The 20,836-nt window shown below is 35.2% G+C and overlaps 2 protein-coding genes across 2 annotated transcripts; both read left to right on the top strand.

The window, feature by feature from the left end:
• The first annotated feature begins 536 nt into the window (after nt 1-536).
• On the top strand, nt 537-4,644 carry LOC115983004 (cyclic nucleotide-gated ion channel 1-like). The gene is made up of 7 exons (XM_031105765.1): nt 537-1,154; nt 1,666-1,878; nt 1,956-2,251; nt 2,449-2,560; nt 2,981-3,217; nt 3,312-3,706; nt 4,106-4,644. Exons 1-7 carry the CDS (start codon nt 552-554, stop codon nt 4,407-4,409), a joined length of 2,160 nt encoding a protein of 719 aa, XP_030961625.1. The 5' UTR covers nt 537-551; the 3' UTR covers nt 4,410-4,644.
• Nucleotides 4,645-8,581: 3,937 nt separating this feature from the next.
• LOC115983020 lies at nt 8,582-20,022 on the top strand. The gene is made up of 9 exons (XM_031105767.1): nt 8,582-8,986; nt 11,230-11,332; nt 12,365-12,554; nt 13,357-13,406; nt 16,686-16,770; nt 16,889-17,736; nt 18,719-19,000; nt 19,079-19,135; nt 19,621-20,022. The coding sequence occupies exons 2-9, from the start codon at nt 11,258-11,260 to the stop codon at nt 19,795-19,797; spliced, it is 1,764 nt and encodes a 587-aa protein (XP_030961627.1). The 5' UTR covers nt 8,582-8,986; nt 11,230-11,257; the 3' UTR covers nt 19,798-20,022.
• Nucleotides 20,023-20,836: the final 814 nt, after the last annotated feature.

Below are 20,836 nucleotides of genomic sequence, written 5' to 3' on the forward strand. Positions count from 1 at the left end.
GCCCAAGTTCCAACAATCTCTCCATTAGTCCATTTGTTGCTATGAATTCCTTTGATTTCATTCTAACTTGCTAGTCGACAATTTATCAGCATCTATATGTTGTGTCTCTGAATATATATGCATGTGTGTTATGAATACTATGGTTAATTGGATTATATCTATATGTGCTCAAACAATATAGCACAATCAGTTTTTAAACAGGAGGATAGAATGAAATTCATGAAAGTCATAGATGGAGCAGTCTAAATGATCAATTGCATAGGACCCACAGTAATGCATTCTAGTTTTGTACTAAATGTACAGTCAACTTGGTGATTCTAGTATTGCAAACCGATGAATTACAGGATTGTTACATGTTTTTCCAATCTTCATTTTTAGTGCAAGGAATGCATACTTAGGGCCTTGTTCTTGTGTTTGTATTTGGAAGAGACAGTAATCTGGACTTATGTTTCTCATCTTCTTTTGTCTTGCCAAGTCATTACCATTCAAATTATTTATTTGAATTTGGTAGTATCCAATTAAGTAATCCAACGGCTAATGACACCTTTTTAATGCTGCTTACTATATTTATTCTTACATCCAGGTTTAAAGATTGGAGTTCAGAGAGATCTTCGAGTTCCAATCAGGAATATCCCATTGATGATGGACTTTATCCAAAAAAAACTAGACCAATTGGCAGAATTTTGGGGAGTTTCCAGAGAGGATATGAAAGGGTTTCTGAGAGGATTACAAGTTTGAAAAACCCCTTAAGCACCCATCGCGTAGGTGATTGGCCAAGAAAAGAGTCAGGTCTCAGGAAGACAGTTCTTGATCCACAGAGTAAATTTCTTCAAATGTGGAATAAAATATTTGTGCTCTCTTGTGTGATATCACTGGCCCTGGATCCATTGTTCTTTTACGTACCGGTGATGACTGGAGAGGAGAAATGCTTCGATATGGACCGTAAATTGGCAATTATTGCCTCTTTTCTTCGTTCCCTTGGAGATGCTTTTTATGTACTTCATATAATCTTTCAATTCCGTACAGGGTTTGTTAGATCTTCGTCTCAAGTATTTGGAAGGGGTGAATTGATTGATGATCCTGTGGCTATAGCAAAAAGATACATATCGACACACTTCATCATTGACCTTCTAGCAATTCTTCCATTGCCGCAGGTAAGCATGTGACATTCATTCAATTTGAGGTATCAAAAATTGTGTTTATTTCTAGAACTCTATGGTTTTTGTGTGTTAATCACAACATTCAGTTCAGAACCCACTGTGGTCTAAGTTCACAATTTTATGGGAAAAAAATTTCTTCCCCAACTTGTAACTTTGTGGTCAGTGAGGGGAGGTGATTATTTTCAAATGTTTCACTTCATTTCCATTTATTATGATGTTACACAACTTAAGGAAGTGGCAAAAATAACCACATGAGGATTGCTTAACTTATGCCCTTTGATGCGTCCGGATAGGCTAATGTTTGGTAATTATCAATGGTAGAACTGATTTTTTACTTCACTCTCTGAGAACTCTATTAATTGGTACCTAGGACACACAATGGAGAAACTTGTAGTAACCATACCTTAAGTTGAGATTTGTGTGGGTTGCATGATGTAAAAGAATGACCTATGTAAGGTAATGTTAGTTTTTACAATTTTGATCTGTTCTGGCTTACTTTATTCAGATGGCGATTTTTGTTATCATTCCCACAATGAAAACCAAAGTTCCGTTACTCATGAAGGAAATGTTGAAGGCTGTAATCTGGTCCCAATATGTGCCAAGAATTATGCGGATCTATCCACTATACAAAGAAGTAACAAGAACCTCTGGTATACTGACTGAGTCACCCTGGGCTGGAGCTGTTTATAATCTTTTTCTCTATATGCTAGCTAGTCATGTAAGTTGATTTGGTAGGTTTTGAATTCTTAACAATATTCCTAGATTTTCTGATCACTCATAAATGTTATATACCAGGTAGTTGGATCCTTTTGGTACTTATTTGCCATTGATCGAGAGGAGGCCTGCTGGCAAAAACAATGTAAGAAATATCCTGGTTGTAGAGATACAGATTTTTACTGTGGAAACCACCGAAGCGTAAACACATCAACTCTATATGGTGCTTGCCCTTTTAATGACACTGATGAAAATAACAAAGCAACGGTCTTTGATTTTGGAATATTTCGTGATGTTCTGAAGTCTGGAGTGGTGGAATCAATAAATTTTTCAGAGAAATTCTTTTACTGCTTTTGGTGGGGTCTGCGTAATCTTAGGTGAATTCATAATCCTCAAACTATATTATTACTGAATTTCCTTGCAGTCAAATTATTTTGAATGCCATATGCATAATTTTCAATTTTAAAATCTAATTCCATAAGTCCAATCAAAGCTTGGCAACTTATAGCAAGACTGACCACATTTTGAGTAAAATCAATGGCATTCTTAATTTGTGTGTTTTCTTTTTTCTCAGTTCTCTTGGCCAAAATCTGCAAACAAGCACTTTTGTTGGGGAGATACTCTTTGCTGTCTCCATATCCATCTTCGGGTTGATTTTATTCTCATTACTTATTGGCAATATGCAGGTATTACTTTGATCCTCATTTATTCTCTTTGCAACCTATGTTTTAGCATTATGAGATGATGATGTTAGTACATGTCAGACTTTGTGCATATCCATCTTATCCTGACCATCCAACTGGTGTCTATAAAAATTATAGTTTTTCCTAATTCATCCATAATAAACATACTTTTTTTTAATGAATAAACAACATTCATGATTTTTGTATACTTCTGCTCCAATCAATCTCTATATGGTGTATTTCTGCTGTTCTATTCCAACATGCCAATTGTCATATTGTCAATAGAAGAATGATATTGGTCCATTCTTACCAAGTATAATCACTACTATCTCCAATTAGATTTTTTTTTTTTCTTGGTAGAACCATCCTGGTTCTAGATTTGATGAACTAAGGTTTGATATTATGTTTCTTGTGCTGTTATAGAAATATTTGCAATCCACAACAGTGAGAATAGAAGAAATGAGAGTGAAAAGGACTGATGCAGAACGGTGGATGTCACACCGTATGCTTCCTGAGAATTTAAGGGAGCGAATTAGACGATATGAGCAATACAAATGGCAAGAAACCAGAGGTGTTGAGGAAGAGAATCTACTTCATAACCTTCCTAAAGACCTCAGGAGGGACATAAAGCACCATCTTTGCTTGGATCTTCTCAAGAGAGTGAGTGTTTTCCTTTATTTTCTTTTTTAGTGCATCTTTTTGTCCAAATTCTAGCTAATTTGTTTACGAAGTCAATTTTATTTTTATCTTTTAGGTGCCAATGTTTGAAAAAATGGATGAACAACTGTTGGACGCGCTGTGTGATCGTCTCAAGCCAGTACTTTACACAGAGAAGAGCTGCATTGTCCGTGAGATGGATCCAGTGGATGAGATGCTCTTTATCATGCGAGGAAACCTAGCCACTATGACTACCAATGGTGGGAGAACTGGTTTCTTTAACACTTTTGATCTTAAAGCTGGTGACTTCTGTGGAGAAGAGCTTCTTACATGGGCCTTGGATCCCCACTCCTCTTCCAATCTCCCCATCTCAACTAGAACAGTGATAGCTCAAACTGAGGTTCAAGCCTTTGCTCTAAAGGCCGCTGACTTGAAGTTTGTGGCCTCCCAATTTCGGCGCCTTCATAGCAAGCAGCTCCGGCACGCTTTCAGGCAAGGCCTTAAGCCATTCTATTTAACTTTTTTGTAATTATTGTCATGGCATATAAATGAAGCGAGGTTATACAAACAAGAAACTTGTACAGTAATTGTACCAAAGGACATGGGTGGCCATACATATAATTTCTTCCCTAATTTAGGATAAATTACCATAATTATCTCATCAAAATCTACAATGCCACTGTCACATTGGTTTCTATACAATCATGATAGTTTTTCCTTGTTTAGTATTCTCTTAATTCTTAGAAGAGAATATTCATGTTAACTTGGAAGAAAAATATAAACACTTAATAAAAAGAAAGCAGTAACAGTTATTACAATTCTGATTTCTTTATTCTTCTTTTTTTAATGTAATGATCCTTCATAATGTAATTATGCAATTATGACTTTCAGGTTCTACTCCCTACAATGGAGGACATGGGCAGCCTGTTTTATCCAAGTAGCTTGGCGCCGACACTATAAGAGAAAGCTTGATAAGTCTTTGCGGGAAGCAGAAGACAGACTGCAAGATGCTTTAGCAAATGAACCTGGGATGTCACCAAGTCTCGGTGCCACTATTTATGCATCAAGGTTTGCCTCCAATGCACTTCGATCCTTGCGACAAAATCGTGCACGCAACCCCAGAGTAGCACAAAGATTGTTACCGCTGTTGCCACAAAAGCCTGCCGAGCCCAATTTTGCTGATGAAGATCATTAATAGATTGTGTTTCAAGTGATTATTATGTAAGTTTTATTTTTACATACAAGGTTCATATGCAATAGGTTTTTGTATATAGCATGTGTAAAATGTACTCACCAAAGTTCTTACTGTACTACTACTATTGTCTTCTTTCTGGTTAACTACTTAGATGATTGAAGTCAGAAGACAATACTTCATTTCATATCTTTTATATAGAAAATGAAAGTCACACTTTAACAACATTGATTATCCATGCTTTAAATTTCTATTGTTCCCTACAGAATAAAAGAGATATGTTAGAGATAAGTATGTGTGTTGAGTCTAAATCTCAGACTGTCAACTCCAAGAGAAGAGAACAATGATTCAATACATTATTGGAATGCTGTTGGTTGAAACTGATAAATGAAGGCATGTTTGCCTCTTTTTCTGTACTTGTAATTTCGCATTCTGTTGAGTATAGAATATTATTTCCTTACTGATTTTATTTCTTGGTCATTATTGTGAAGTGTACAGCATATAAAGAAAAAGTTTGTTTATGGCTTATGGAGCCTTTTCTCCCTATCGTCTAATAGCTGATTAGAGCCAACAGGTTTATGAAATTTGCATAAACAGTTTTTTTTTTGATGAATATGTTTCAATTTGTTAAAAGCAGCAGAACCTGTGTGATGTATCTCTATTTTATTTAATTTTTCATGATTGTATTTTTGTTATTAAGAGTTGAATAATTAGATAAAGAGAAGATATATTGTTAGGCTAATCTTTGAATTTAAATGTTACTTTATCTTGAAAAGCCATTTATATATATGGCTTGATGTTGAATAAAAAAGCAAGCTGAAAATTATTATTATTGAGTGAGTTTTCATTTTGGAGGTCTAGACTCACCTAAAGTAGTCCATTTATCAAACTCAGAGGTTTAGGTTCCCTCGAAGCAACCAACAAAACGATTGGTTTTGTATCAGTTTGCAAAGCAGGAACAAGTTACACAAGCAACTGAACTAGAAACACATCAAAAGAAACCAAGCAAACTCATAGCCACTTAAACATCGAAACATACCATTTATCACAAAAATTTACAAGCAGATAATCCAAACCCCTACCAACTAACTGTCAAACACAGAAATTGAATATTCCAAAGACTAGCACACCAAGAAACAGAATATCTTGTAGAATGTTTAGAGGAAGGGGTTGGTATCAAGGAAGTCAATTTTGTACTAAAGGTCATTTCTATTTGGCCAAGGAAACATAATATTTCAAGTACCATTTGATACTCATTTACTATTTCAGGGTTACTAGTATTTATATATTTATGTGTGTGTGTATATTATATATATTTATATATAATTGTATGTATATATGTACTTGTGGGGGGACGAGGATCCAAAGTAGTTAATAAAATAGGCAAGGGCATTTCCGAGGAGGGCAACTTCATGAGGTATCCTTGGAAAGGACCTATTTAACTAATAAGGAGTTCAGAATGTTGCAGTTGATGGGGGTGCCGAGGGCTCTTACTTAACCTCGGGAGGCCAAGAATCAGGAACAAAGGGAGCATGGTGCAATCCCAGGGGGGACAAAGGTAACTTGGTATTAAACAAGGAAGAGAGAAAAATGAAGGATAAGGCAGCCGTCCCCTCTGCATTAAATGCACTACAACCACTTAGCTGGCCGCATTAATGGGAAAATGACCATGAACAGTGTTCCCCTAGCTCAGATTCTGGTGTAAAAACCTTCTAGTAAGGTCTTGATGGGACAAGTATCAAGAAAGTCTAATCATGACCCTCCAAATGTAAGATCTAGATACATCCTTGCGAAGTTATATAAAGCCAAGAAGCACCTGGATCAAGGGTGGATCTAGTTTGGAGAGAAGAAAAAGAGAGAAAAATCATCTAATTGTAATACCATTCTTGGATTAAACCCGAGGATAAACACTTAGCCATTTCTAAACTCTATTCAATTGAATATTAATCACTATACACGAAGTTTTGATCGGATTTTCATCTTTTGTCTTGTAATGGGTACTTAAAGGGTGACCTTGCATCCCATCTCTATAAATTTATTGTGTGAGCAAATAGTAACTGGATTAAGATATTACCATCAAATATTTGTTTCACTCTTTGCCCCGTCACAGAACTTATTTTTTATATCTTTATTTACATATTATTTAAAATCCACATATTTTATAAACTTAACATTAGTCTAAATATATTATCCAAATATATTAACTTAAATAACATGTTGAATAAATATATAGTATTGTATCATTTATCTTTTATTTTGGTTTTTAAAATATGAATAAAGTTGATATTTCACCTTCATTTTGAATGAGGAAAAAAAAAGAGAGATTTAAGAGATATTCTAAGTATTCAATTGCTTGGAAGTTTAGTAGGAGTGAATGAAATAGTTACAAGGGAATGTTCATCATATTTCATTCACTTCTAAGCATTCCTCCCACAAATGAGAGGTGCACTTATTCCTTTAATGAAATAGTGATGGAATACCAAATTTATCTTTATTTTTATAAACGGTGAATGGTATTGTAATAATAATAATATTTTTTTTTTTTTCACTTCCACTAGTTCTTTTATAAACTCCCAAACACAACATTTTATTTTATTCTTTTCCCCATCCTAAACAAATTGTAGAGTAATTACAAAAGTACTTGATACCTCTAAATTAAGAGTGGTACAGGACGATTAAGAATTTTATAATTCAATTGACACTTCATAGTATTTTATAACAAAGACATGTTCAAATCCCCCTAACTATCAAATTACAAAAAAATTTATATATATATATATATATAGAGAGAGAGAGAGAGAGAGAGAGAGAGAGAGAGAATTTAAGCCAAAATTTTAAGTTGGCATGTTTCATTTGGACATATGTAATTTCCGTAGCTTATTGCTAAATATATTATATATATATATATATATATAAACCGAAGTCTCTGCAGCTCTCACAATTTTCCACGTTAGTACAATATTTAAATAAAATTATCATTTTATTTAAATAAAATTATTTTTGTTTAGTCCAAATTTAACAATGAGTGAAACTCTATCTCTCTAACAAGTCCAAATTAAACTCAAACTCATCATTACTTTTAAACAAAACTATTTTTGTTTAATCCAAACTTAACAATGAGTGAAACTCTATCTCTCTAACAAGTTCAATTTAAATTCAAATTCAAACGTTGATAATTTATCTCCAAATTTGTGAAGTTAATCATGAACACTTTAAAAGTAATGTAAACCCCAATATATTTTTTTTAAAGCTGAGTAGAGGTATGAACTCTTTTTATGTTATTTTTTTCTCCTCAACTTTGTTAAAATATATATTTATATATATATATTATGATTTTTCATATATTTTTTAAAAAGTAATTTTTGTACATGAACCAACCAACTCTCTTTAACTGTTTTTTACAAGATAATAAAACTTGTAATAATTGAAATTATTCTTTTGAATGTAACTCATCTTTCTTTTATATTTTTTTATTGTTTAATCATATATATTTTGTTTTGTTTCAATAATTTCTAAGTAGTGAATCATCTGATTTTTTAATTTTTTTTGGTCTTTCAGAAGTTTTAATAGCTGAATTTTTGAGGTATTTTTTGCGGTATTTGAAATTGTTTAACAAATTTTTTGTAAGCCATTGCACATTCAAGTAATGATTTTTTCATCAAATTGTAACACAAATTGAAGTCATACGAGAGTAAATCATGCAATGATGTAGTTTCTTAATTAATTTAAGATTTTATAAAATTATTTTAATCTAACTCACAAATACGTAGATTCCCGTGCATAATATGGATTAGCGACTAGTTTTTAATACTTCTAAACTAATTTTTAGAAAGAAAAAAAAAATGTTAAACTTGAAAAAGAATAACACTCAAAAATGATGAAAAAGTAAAATGTAACCTACAATAATTTCACAACATTCTTAAATCAACATATCAACTCACACATAAACTAATTACAATCTCCCATTAAATTTTCTTTTTAATAATATAGTACAGTCATTTAGAAATATTGTGAAATCATTGTAGCTTTTTGGTGTGTGCCCAACATTTCTCAAAGCAAAAAAACTAAAATCTAAAGTTTTTATAGTAATCATGGAGAAAGAAGAAGAGTAAAGAGTGGTGACCCTTGCTCAGTATAAGTAGGGTGTAGGTGCACCATAACGTGGAAGGTGGCCAAATTCGTCAGATATGAGAAGCCCACCTCTCTCTCTCACTCACATGCTTCCCACTTCTCAGTGGACTCTGGACTCCAACCCCTCTAATTCCATTTCAACTTTGTAAATGCATTTCAAATCCGTCACTCCAATATATATTAACTACTTATAAAAAAAAAAAAAGCTACCACCATTAATAATTGTTGTACAGCTGCAGTTTCTCTCTCCCCAACACACTTTCCCTCTCTCTCTCTCTCTCAAAGTCCCATTGCTGGTTTCAGCTTTTGGGTCCCTGAAATTCTCATCTTTCTCTGTCAGCACAATGTGATAGAACCATTTCTTCCTCTCTCTTTTTTATTGTTTGAAAACCGGAGGCTCTCACACTTGCTTTTATTTTCAGCTCATTTTTTCTCCTTCTGGACTAGAGGTACACTCTCTCAACTTTTTTTTAATCAAAAAAATATTCTTTTCTATTTTTTTTTTTTTAACTGAATTCTAGTTATGCTTCTGTTTTCACATGTGTAGTGGTAGTGTACAGAACTTTCATTGGGTTTCTCTTTTTTTAATTTTTTGATTTTTCCCTCCAAATTGTGGGTAATTTTTGCGTTCATTTTCTTAATGGGTTTACTGGGTTTTTGTAAAAGCAGTTATTAGTATTTTACGGCTAATTATAAAAATGCTAAAAGTCAGGGACATTCTTGCATGGCTTCTTTGGTTGTCCCACTGAGGCTGAATATCTCCATTATTATTTGCTTTGTATGTTATGATGAAAATAAGCCCAAAAAAGAGAACAAAGAAACTGATGGATAAAAATTTTAGGGAAGTGGGAAACATATGATGGGACCAATACCTTAATGTGGTTTAGGTTCCATTTTCTTGCTTTGGCAGACACACATGATGTTTCTGCAGCCTCAAATTGCTGTCTAAAACAGGACATTTAAACCATTTACATTTTACATGTTGTGCCCTTGCCACTTTCTTCTTCTTAGTATAATAGTATCAATAAAATAAAAATTCTTACTTTAATTTTAGTTTATCTTGAATAAGGAGATTGTGAAGGAAAAGGTTTGCAGTTTTACCAAAGGAAAAATCTTCCTCTGTAGTTCTGTCTTTGCCCTTGAAGGAATTGTCAGAACCCTTTTATCTGTGTATGAAACTGAAAATTTTGTTATAACCCTTTTAAGGTACTGTTCAAACTGCTTTGATGCCACTTGAAAAATAGTAATTAGACACCAAACAACTAAGCGGGATAAAATAATCAAGTTATGATTGATTCCATCCAAACAAATTAGCACAAATAGTTATCTCAAAAGCAATAAAGATGTAAAGCATTGAAAAGACATAGATTTGGTAAGGAAGTGGAACAATAATGAAGATCCTCTTCAATTGAAAAACCACTCCAGTGTTCCAATCCCAAAAAAAAATCACTACAAGAAAAAGTTACAATATTTTACTTACAAAACATTTTCATGTCTAGGCTCTCTTTTGTAACCTCTGCAGACGCCTAGTCTGCCTTCGCAATGTAGTGACCCAAAACCTCTGGAAGCTTCTACACAAGCTTCCTTCTTAACAAACCTCTTCCGCAACCTGGAAGTCCGGATAACGGAGTTTCAGGTAACAGCAAGCTTCGGGTAGTGGTAACAACAACCCTCTGTTGAGGAACTAACTTTGTGGTTTCTAGGAATCAATGGTTTAGGATCAAGGAAAAACTATTTAAAATATCTCACAAAGAGAACCACTCTAGGCAGATGAATTTAGAACTGTTTCAGTTCAAGCAGATTTGGTCTGAGCATTATATTGATACAGCAAACTTTGTTGGCTTATTTTGTGCAACAAGGGTTGGTTTAGTACATGGAATCCTTATGTTAAGTATTTTGGCCTACAAAGTAGGTTTATTGTTTGCTGCAATTTCAATTGAGCAAGAATTTTTTGCTTGAGTGAAACACTCGAAGACTGCACAATTATGCAAACTTCAAATAGTATTATCTCACTCATTACAAATCCAAATTGGATAAAGTTTGTGTCCAGTTATCTCACTCGTTACAAATCCAAATTGGATAAAGTTTGTGTTCAGTTAGAAGCCTCAGATGTCTACTTTCCATGAAACAAGTTTCACCCATGTATTCATTGTGGTGCGAAAGCTATGGGAAAAAGATCATCAATTCATCATCTTTGAGCAAATTGAAACCCATTGAAATCTTGTCTTTGCGCAGTTTTTGACCCAAACACAATTTATTGATATAAACCAATTTTGACATGTTTTGGAACTAGGGTTTGCCAACACATTAAGAAATTTATCAGAAATAAAATCTCTTCAGTGACTTAGTTTCTTTCCCTATTTTCTTATTAATATTTGAAAGGAATATCATTGAACTTGAGAGTTCAAAGGGTTCAAAGGGCTCGTAGATTAGGGATGAAGTATAAGTGTTTGACAATATTTAATTTGTTTTAGTCTTGCTATTAGACTCTAGATTAGGGTTACTTTATCTACTACTTGCATGGACAAGTTTAGGTTATGTTTTTAAATGTCTTATTTCTTTGTATCAAACTTATCATTGTGTCTAAAGTTGTTGAAACAATGATTGGGATACATATAACTTTTGGTAATTTTAAATTTGGTTATTGATATATTTATCGTCCTTAATTTTTCCTGCTTGCATTTACAAATAGGGCTAGGGGTGGCGAATTCAGGATTGCAATGAATATCACATCCAAGGACTCTTTAATAACTTCTGATGAGATTGCAAATATGTTCACTTCTAAGTTTTCGGAGGTATGTCATTATTTTTAGCTTTCCTCTTTCACCTTTGGCTCAAAATTGGACTATCTGACTGGCATAACTTCATTTTTGTAGTCCCTGATAAAACAATCTTCTTTGATTGAATGTTGATTGTTAAAGTTTGTACACTATTTAACATCTATCTAGGGACTAGCTGATGCAAATAATAATATTTATAGTAAATTACACTAACATTCTTGGAGGTTACATGAAATGACACTTATCCCAAATTTTTACGAAATTACATTCTTCTTAGGTTTGTATAAATGCAATAGATAAGTCTTCATCCTCTCATACTGTGATTTTACTGACAGAAGATTCTATTTTTAAACAAGACTCCTACCCAAATTATTAATGAAATTGATGCTCCCTCCATGATTTATTTATTTACTATTTTTTTTAAAAGGCTCATACCCAGACCATGGAAGAAATTGACACCCCCACCCCCTGTTCTTAAAGTTTGTTGACAAATGACATTCACCTCTTGACTCTTGACGTTTGTATAAATTAGAAGGAATCTTTTTTTAAAATGGAATATTCCTTTAGGGAAGTCATAGTGCAAGAGGGCTTATTACATTCTTTAAGGGGAGTGTCATTTCATTCATAGTGGGGAAAGTGTCATTTCATTAAACCTTAAGAAGGTCGATGTAATTTACCCTGTTATTATTATTTTTTATTTTTATAATTCGATAGTTGGGGAGGGGGATTTGAACAGTGGATGTCTAGTTTGGAGACACCAATAAGTGCTAGTTGAGCTAAAAGGCTATTGGCTAATATTTTCTATTATTAATCTAAATGGGTAGCTGCAATCTAACTTTTTTTTTTCTTAATCCATAGGTCACTGTATAATATATGTTGCTTTATAATATGTTCATTCTTCAATTTTGTAATGAGACAGTTCATCTAACAATAAAATGAAAGTTTTGGACACATGGTTGGGGTTTCATCACTATTATCCATAGCATATCACATGGAGAGTTGGTGAATTTTTGTGTTTCTTTATAACGGTCTGTCTTGCTTGTGCAGGTTGACCTATCCCTTTTTGCTGCCTCAGAACAAGAAGCTATAGGAGTGGAACATTTTTTAGTAGAACCTAAATGTAACCAAAACTTACTTGGTGGTACTTTTGATTTTGAAGCATTCCATTCACAGAAATTCTTTGATGTTGAAGATTTTTCAGGCGCAATTGAATATGATGAGATAAAAGCTGATTTCAGTAATCTCTCTCTCTCTCTCTCTCTCTCTCTCTCTCTCTCTGTGTATGTGTTGTAGTTGACACTTTGGAGAAATTGTGTTTTAGGTTAATTTGATTAACCCTAACACTGGTATGCCCTCACAAGGGAAAATTACAAAATTAAATAATATATGGACTATATATTCCGACACTCCCCCTCACCAGTTTGGGTGATACTATACTTTGGGTGTTGAAAGGTCTTGCGTATTTTTTTTTCCATCCTGCATGCTGAATTCCACTTGCAAATATGTCACCAAAGATCTTCAAGAAAATCCCTAAATTATCTCTCTAACACATTTTGCCTTGATATGACTGCTGTTAAGATGTTTTATATAGGTATATTAACTATGTGTGCTCACCCTTGCAAACCCCTTCATCTTTGTATGCTAAACATCATATGTTCATACCGCTGATTTCAGCTAAAGCTATATCTAATATAAATTTTATTTATATGTTGCAAATCCACTTTATATACATTTTTTTTTTTAATGTCTGCCTATTTTCTATTTCAGCATGAGTGGCTAAAACATTTGATGTGTATGTATGCAGGTAAACATACAAGTTATTAATGAGCCATAGCTGAATCCAATTAAATTGGTGTTAAGGTTTTGTTAAGTTGAGTTGGGTCAAGTTGTATGCATATAAAGTATATTAAACTTTAATAGAAATATAATATTAAAAGAAGCAAACTTATGCAGCCTGTGAATTTGAATGTTCGTATTTTGTTATGGACGATAAAGTTCTTTCTCTTAGTACGAATGATTCATACTTGCTTTCTCTGCAGATGCAGTGCATTCTAATCTTACTCGGGAGGCACAGGAGGAAACGCCAGAGGTAGGCCTGCAAAGCTAGTACTGGTTTTGTAATTTAAATATGGCTTGCTGTAGATTCATTCTATAAAGGATGAAAATATCTTTCATTTGAGATTTTCCTTTGTTTTTTTGATAAGTAATAAAGATATATATTCAAGAACACTACCTTATGCAGAAAAACATTAGGCAGAGAGAAAAGTACAAAGGGAAAAGAAAGAGAAAAAAGAAAAAAGAAAGGAAAAGATACTAATTACACAGGAGAGAACTAAGGAACACAGGGAGAGAATAACTAGAGGTGAGTCCCCAAGCCCTAGACCAGTCAAACAGAGAGCCACTGAAAGAAGCTAATAGCTGGTCATCTGAATTTTCCATGTCCTCAAATGTCCTCCTATTTCGCTCCCTCCAGAGACCCCACATCAAGCATAATGGAGCTAAATTCCAAATGCTAGACAAATGCTTTTCAAGCCAACTCCACCAACCAAATAGAGTATCCGCAACCGATCTTAGTAAGACCCAAAAAAACCCAAAAGATCTAAACACCAAACTCTATAACCAATAAGCCTTACCACAATGTAGTAACAAACTATAACACATGATACAACAGTCGACAAAATCCATCCCTCTACCCCTTAAATTATCTCCTGTAAGGATCTTATCCCATACAGCAGTCCACACAAAGAAGGAAACACGCCGAGGAGCCTTAACCTTCCAAACACCTTTCCAAGGAAAAATAATGGGCAAGGGGCTTCTCAACTTATTGTAAAACGATCGAATATCAAAATCCCCATTCTTTGTCAACTTCCATCACATACGATCTCCGTTCTCAATGAGAGGTAGATTTGAGCTCAAGGTACAAAGAAATTCATCCACACCACTCATTTCCCAATCATTTGGTCTCCGAGTAAAATGAACATCCCAGTTTCTCTGTTCCTCTATCCCCAACCGTTCAAGAGAAGAGGCCACCAATGCCTCTTTATTGGATGCAATCCCATACACACTCAGAAAAGTCAATTGAAGTGGAGAATCCCTACACCATTGATCTGTCCAAAGCTTCACTATCTCCCACCCCTACCTCAAAGCGAATATTCTTGTTAAAATCCTCCCATCCCATGTGGATACTTCTCCACAAGCCACACCCATGAACCCTCTACCTAGCTTGGAAGTCCATCCCCCCCCCCCCCCCTTCTCTCTTTCTTCCCCAAACTTGAGAGCTACAACCCTTCTTCAAAGCCTTGTCTCCTCAATCCCAAACCGCCATAACCACTTCCCTAGTAAGGCTTTATTAAAAGTAGTTAATTTCTTTACTCTTAACCCACCGTTTTTCAAAGGTGCACACACCTTGTCCCATCCCATCAAATGAGTCTTGGAGTCCCCCCACAAGAAATCCCTTTGCAACCTCTCAACTTTATTGGCCACATGCGTAGGAATGGTAAAAAGAGATAAATAATAAGTGGGGAGACTAGATAATGTGCTTTTAAGCAACGTTAGTCTTCCACTTTTTAACAAATACATCTTCTTCCAACCGACCAGCTTATGCTCAATTTTCTCCAAGATAAGATTCCAAACAGTAGGGTACTTGTGGGATGCCCCCAATGGCATATCAAGATAGGTCATAGGCAAAGACCCGATATGGCATCCCAAAATCTCTGCTAGGACATGAACATTAGGAACCTCCCCAAGGGAACCATCTCACTCTTCAGTGCATTAACCTTTAAACCCCTGTCACTGCTTGGAAACAAAGAAGAAGCATCCAAACATGTAGAATCTACTCCTCATCTGCATCGCAAAACAGAATTGTGTCATCTGCAAACAAAAGATGCAAGACACATACCCCTCCACCCCATCTACCATCAGCCCTAAAGCCTCGAAGCAAACCAGCCCCTTCAGCTCTTTTCATCATCTTACTTAGGACCTCCATCATAACTAGAAACATCATGGGGGATAGCGGGTCCCCTTGTTTCAATCCCCTCGAACTCCTAAAAAAATCAACTGGAGACCCATTAAACAAGACAGAGAATTGGACAGTAGATATGCATGTGTGGATCCACCTACACCACCTCACCCCAATTCCCATTCGCTTCAACTAATCAAGAAGAGCCTCCCAGTTCACATGATCATCCACCCCATCTACCATTAGCCCTAAAGCCTCGAAGCAAACCAGCCCCTTTAGCTCTTTTCATCATCTTACTTAGGACCTCCATCATAACTAGAAACATCATGGGGGATAGCGGGTCCCCTTGTTTCAATCCCCTCGAACTCCTAAAAAAATCAGTTGGAGACCCATTAAACAAGACAGAGAATTGGACAGTAGATATGCATGTGTGGATCCACCTACACCACCTCACCCCAAATCCCATTCGCTTCAACTAATCAAGAAGAGCCTCCCAGTTCACATGATCATAGGCTTTCTCAATATCTAACTTACAAATAACACCTGGAATCTTACTCTTCACCCTACTATCAACACACTCATTAGCAGCATAGCAGTCACACTCTTAATAATGTGTTGCCTATTCAGATATCATTTCATTTTGATTTTGTAATAATTTATGCCAATTAGGTACTTATCAAAAAAAGAAAAATTTATGCTAATTATGAATAAAATAAACTTATACCTGCTAAAATCGCCTGTGACATTGAAGACAGTATACTCCCTGTTATTCCTCGATGACTATAGTTTCTGAACTGGTAATTTAGTGTGCTAGAGCTGCATTTTGTATGCACTTAGGCTGCTGATGCATACTACATTTCTTTCCAAAGGTTTTGTTGTTAGTCCAATGTGTAACCTTCTTATTCAAAGTATGTTTACTTTCTTGTATTGTTGCATGAGAAAGTAAGCACAACTTGAGTTATTACTGAAGGTTAACCTTACCACCTCTTATCTAGGGAGGTATGTGTGATTCGGTCAACTTTCTAGTCCCACATAAGGTTAGATTTGATCTACAATTTTCCTCCCAGAACTACTGAACTAATTGAAAAGGAACAAAAGAGAAAAGCACAATGTATGTATGCATATGTCTCAGTTGGCATTAAATTACCCTGCTCTATTTAAACCAGATTGGGGCTCCCTCAACATTTTGCTCCAGATTGTGAAATTATGTATTGCTGCCAGTAATTTAAAGTATTTCTAAATCAACTTAGCTCTATGTAAAGTCAAACGGTGACTCTCCCCACCTTCCCTCTCCCCTTCTTGCTAGAGCATGTAGTTGTTTTTAATTTGCCAGCTTCACACCTTGACTCTGCTTAGGAGAAAGATATTATTTACTTTAGTGTTATTTGATGGTCGTAATGGGTCTTGTAGCTTCTTGAAGAAATGTTGCAAGTAGCTGGTGATGAGGTTCTTGATGGAAAAACTAGGCTTCCAACATGTGAAGAATTTATTTTGGGTAAGTCTTCTTAGATTATTTTACCTAGTTGGATCATTTCCCCCTTATTTTAGGCATTTGATATTTCTTCCCCCATCTTCCTCTCCCCTATCCCGTATCCTGTTTTTGTTTTTCTTAGATGCCAAACCTGCTGATGAAGTCACCATTTTGGGTCATGGTTCATGCAAAGTATCCTGTGTGGGAAACGTGGGTTTAGGAAGGTACTCCCCAGATTTCCATGAAAGAGACTCTGCTGCCGAGATATCAAACATGTCTTCTGCAAGTGTTCCAGCACTTGAATCTACATATAACCAAAATTCTCCTGTGCTAGACGAAATGACAGTCCAAGAACTGCATGAGGCCTTTAAAAGCATGTTTGGACGTGAAACTTCAGTAACAGACAAGCAGTGGCTGAAGTGCCACCTTTTATTTGGCTTGCAGAACCAAGTTCAGTTAGACAATGGCTTGAACCTCATCAAACGTGATACAACTTCCTATAAAATTGGAGGCAAAACTGTGTGCTTTTCTAGTTGTGACTCATCTGGTAGTGCCACTGGTTCTATCAATAGTGTTTTAGTTGATAAAACTATGGCAGTAGGTTGGCATGTGGAAAGGAAGAGGTTTGCTGGCCTCGATACCTTGAAGACCTCTTCTGAGGATAGCAAAATTGACTTATGTTCCCTTGATGGAGGAGATGAAGCACTTGTCACACAAAAGAGACTGCGAAAGCCTCCCAAAAGATACATTGAAGAATCAATGGAGGATAAATCGAGATATTGTAAGAGAAAAAATGGAGACTGTGAAGTAGTCTATAAAGAATCCAGGGAGAAACTTTTGTCTGTTAGATCTCACAAGCGTTTGTACCCAAAGGGATTTGGAGCTGCACCAATGGTTTGCCAAGACAAATCTTTCAAAGGAAGTTGCATTCAGGTTCCCTTTGGTCTTCCAGTAGAGGAGGGGCACACAGAGACAGATTCATCATCTTGGGTAAACATTTCTGTTTTATGACTTCAGTGAACTCTCTATATATATAAATGGTTTTCAAGGGCCAAAAAAATTAATGAATGAATAAATAAGAGTTTTATTTATAACTGTGTGGATCTAAATCAAGAATTTACCTTGGCAGTTTTACTGCTTAATAATAACTTCTATTATTATACAAAACCTAAGAGTGCAAGGGGTCTTAAAAAGTCTTATCAACAAAGATCAACTTTACATTCTTCATCACCTCTTCCTTTTAATGACCACATTTTTTTCCAGTTTGGATCCCTTCAATTTGAAGTGACAACTGGATGGTCAAAATGATCCACTGAGCTGTCGGTTTTCATGGCAGTTAATTAGATTGCCTCTTCCATCCTGTATCAAAGATTCGCAGTTTCTGTAATCTGTGTTTACTGTACTTTCTAGCAGATCCAGAATAAATAGTATACCATGTTAAGTGTCAACCTGTTTAATGAGTGTGGACCAAGTAATTTTAGTCTACTCAATTTGGCATCTTTCAATGTCTAAAACATGTGCGTCGAAATTGTGGATCAATATCTATTGTTCTTCAAAAAGCATAGTGATATTAAGTTGTTAGCCCATGGCTGTCACTCTGCCACTTCTTGCTTGTAAATGCTGTTGAGTTATCTGTCCCAACTAACATGTTCCACACAAGTGGGGTAATATAAATCCTGATCTTATTTTCTTTTTCTGGGGTATCTGGCATCTTGGTAGCATCTCAAGACAAGACACTGCTTTAGGCGAGAACATTTGTTATTGAACAAAGTTTCTCTCCAAACTTTGTTCTTTGTTATTTTTGTCTGACCTATAAATGTATGATGTATGCAGGCATGCTATGTCTTGTAGAATAATGCTTATTTGTTTAGTACAGTTGGTTTGATTTTTTTAATGGTTGTATGTTAGTCACAATTGTGTTGTAGTATTCAATGTTAAACTTATGGTTGATCATCTGTCCATTGAGATCCAGAACTCTGAGGATTTTAAGGATGATAGACTTTCATCTCCAAACGAGGAAGTTGATACAGAGCCTCATTCAGCTAGGTCACAAGATGAAATTTGTGGAGATGGGTTTATTACAAGGAGTAGTACTCAAAAAGTCAGCAGTCATAGAAAGCATCATATATCATGGACTTCTTCAGAAGTGATGAAGTTAATTGAAGGTGTAACTAGGTGTGGAGTTGGAAGATGGGCTGAAATAAAGAGGCTAATGTTTTCATCATCTTCACGTCGAACACCGGTAGATCTCAAGGTAGTTCATGGAAATATAATATTTACTCCATTTTTATTCTCTGGAAACTGAAAATTCTAAACTTCATGGGGTTTCCAGGACAAATGGAGAAATCTGTTGCGGGCTAGCTATGCTCAGTTGCAGTGCAAGAGAAAGGTTGGGTTAAAATTCGTTTTTTTTTTTTTGGTGCTGCCTTTTACCTCATGAATAGATACTTTTATGACAAGTCTGAAACATAGAAGTCAAAATCCAAGCTGATTTTGTTTGGTATATTTGATGCTTAAATAACTAAAATGCTATGCACATATGCCTCTAAGCTGTTACTTCCAAGTTCCAACATTCCATAATTGTTATATGACTTTTGGATTTCATGAATATAGTTTCCTCACATGATTACTTACTTTGGTATTGACTTAGTAACCCTTGTTAGCACATCATGCAACTAGTGAGCTAATAAAATAATTATATCCTTTCAAATGAGGGTGTTATTTAAAGGGGAGAGTCCTGACAAGGAATTATGTTCATCTTCCTGAATTGTTTATTACAGCTCCACAGATGGACTGTGGAGGTGGAGAATTCCTCTAAGCTTGTTAAGTAGCTATTGTATTTGTCTATTCATATATTCTTGTTAGCTCATGCAGGTCAAGCAAGGACAGAAGCAAGTATCAAATCAAGTACCAGAGTCTGTTCTGTGGCGTGTCAGAGAGTTGTCCACTACCTATCCATATCAAAGGGAAAGGAAGTTTAAGGTCTCATGCACTGATTCCTCAAACTTTTCAGCTTCCACCAACAATATATTGGTACCGTTGTCAACATAGTATAGAGAAAAGAAAATAGTAGGAATTAGCAAACTAACATAGATTTGAGAACTTTACTGACTGGTAAATGAGAAAAGAACACTAGGAATGAAAAACTGCATCCTTTTCTTGATTGTTGAAAACTGTGTCTGTTAATATAGTCGATTTTAGTCGATTTCTTTTAACTCACGGCTTTGTATGTGACATTCTTGTGTTTTTATGCATGGAAGTTGAGTGCACCATATCTTTCACAGAGGTTGAGTATGACTCTTTGATTCTTTGTTGCTTGGTTATTGTTATTTGACTGTTAACTCTTTAAAATTGTTTTCTTCTGGAACAGATTGCAGATTTTAATATGCTCCTAGTAAATCTAGGACCCAATTTTTTTCATATAGGCTGATATGGGTTGTTGTGATACGAGAAATGTCATTTTGACTTAGGTCCACAGATGACACAACTTATCATGCACTAATCGCAATATCCTTTGCTCGGAAGCAACACAGACACTTCATTTGGGGTGTTTGTACCCGTATCGATTCCATATTCATACTGTGCTTCCTAGATCTTTAACTTTGGATTCCAATGAGCTTTCATTTCTACATTGACTAGGTTTTTTTATAATCTTTCTAGTCATTCTGCATGGAATCTGAATTTTTACTGTGACTTGTGTCAATATTCTCACTTTCATCCTTATAGTCATTACCGTTTTCAACACTGTAATTTCTATCCCATATAAAAAAGTATGGCTAACTTTTATGACTCCTTGGTGCATTTACTGTTATTTTGACCTTTTAGACTTTGATGCTTTTGATTTAGAAAGTCCAGCTCTTAATGTCTCCTGGGTAGAGTCGTGCGAGTATTGGATTTGGATCCTCTTGCCACCTTTTTGCCACGTACTTTCTCTGTAGTGGACACCGACTTTCGCTAGCGTCCACGCACATGCTGAAAACATATTACCAATAAATGAATGAAGTTTATTAAAAAAAAAAAAAAAAAAATGATGACTTTGATATGCGTACGGTAACCGTATTGAAAACTAAAGTGGAGGCCAAAAAACCTT

This window comes from Quercus lobata, chromosome 1, assembly GCF_001633185.2.
Source record: "Quercus lobata isolate SW786 chromosome 1, ValleyOak3.0 Primary Assembly, whole genome shotgun sequence".
NCBI lineage: Eukaryota > Viridiplantae > Streptophyta > Magnoliopsida > Fagales > Fagaceae > Quercus > Quercus lobata.

What these genes read in the sequence shown, in the direction of transcription:
- LOC115983004 (XM_031105765.1), top strand. Translation starts at nt 552, where the DNA reads ATGCTGCTTACTATATTTATTCTTACATCCAGGTTTAAAGATTGGAGT. An exon ending in TGGGGTCTGCGTAATCTTAG is followed by an intron (nt 2,252 to 2,448) that starts GTGAATTCATAA and finishes CTTTTTTCTCAG; the next exon opens with TTCTCTTGGCCAAAATCTGC. An exon ending in GCTTGGATCTTCTCAAGAGA is followed by an intron (nt 3,218 to 3,311) that starts GTGAGTGTTTTC and finishes TTTATCTTTTAG; the next exon opens with GTGCCAATGTTTGAAAAAAT.
- LOC115983020 (XM_031105767.1), top strand. Translation starts at nt 11,258, where the DNA reads ATGAATATCACATCCAAGGACTCTTTAATAACTTCTGATGAGATTGCA. An exon ending in TCACTTCTAAGTTTTCGGAG is followed by an intron (nt 11,333 to 12,364) that starts GTATGTCATTAT and finishes TTGCTTGTGCAG; the next exon opens with GTTGACCTATCCCTTTTTGC. An exon ending in AGACAGATTCATCATCTTGG is followed by an intron (nt 17,737 to 18,718) that starts GTAAACATTTCT and finishes ATTGAGATCCAG; the next exon opens with AACTCTGAGGATTTTAAGGA.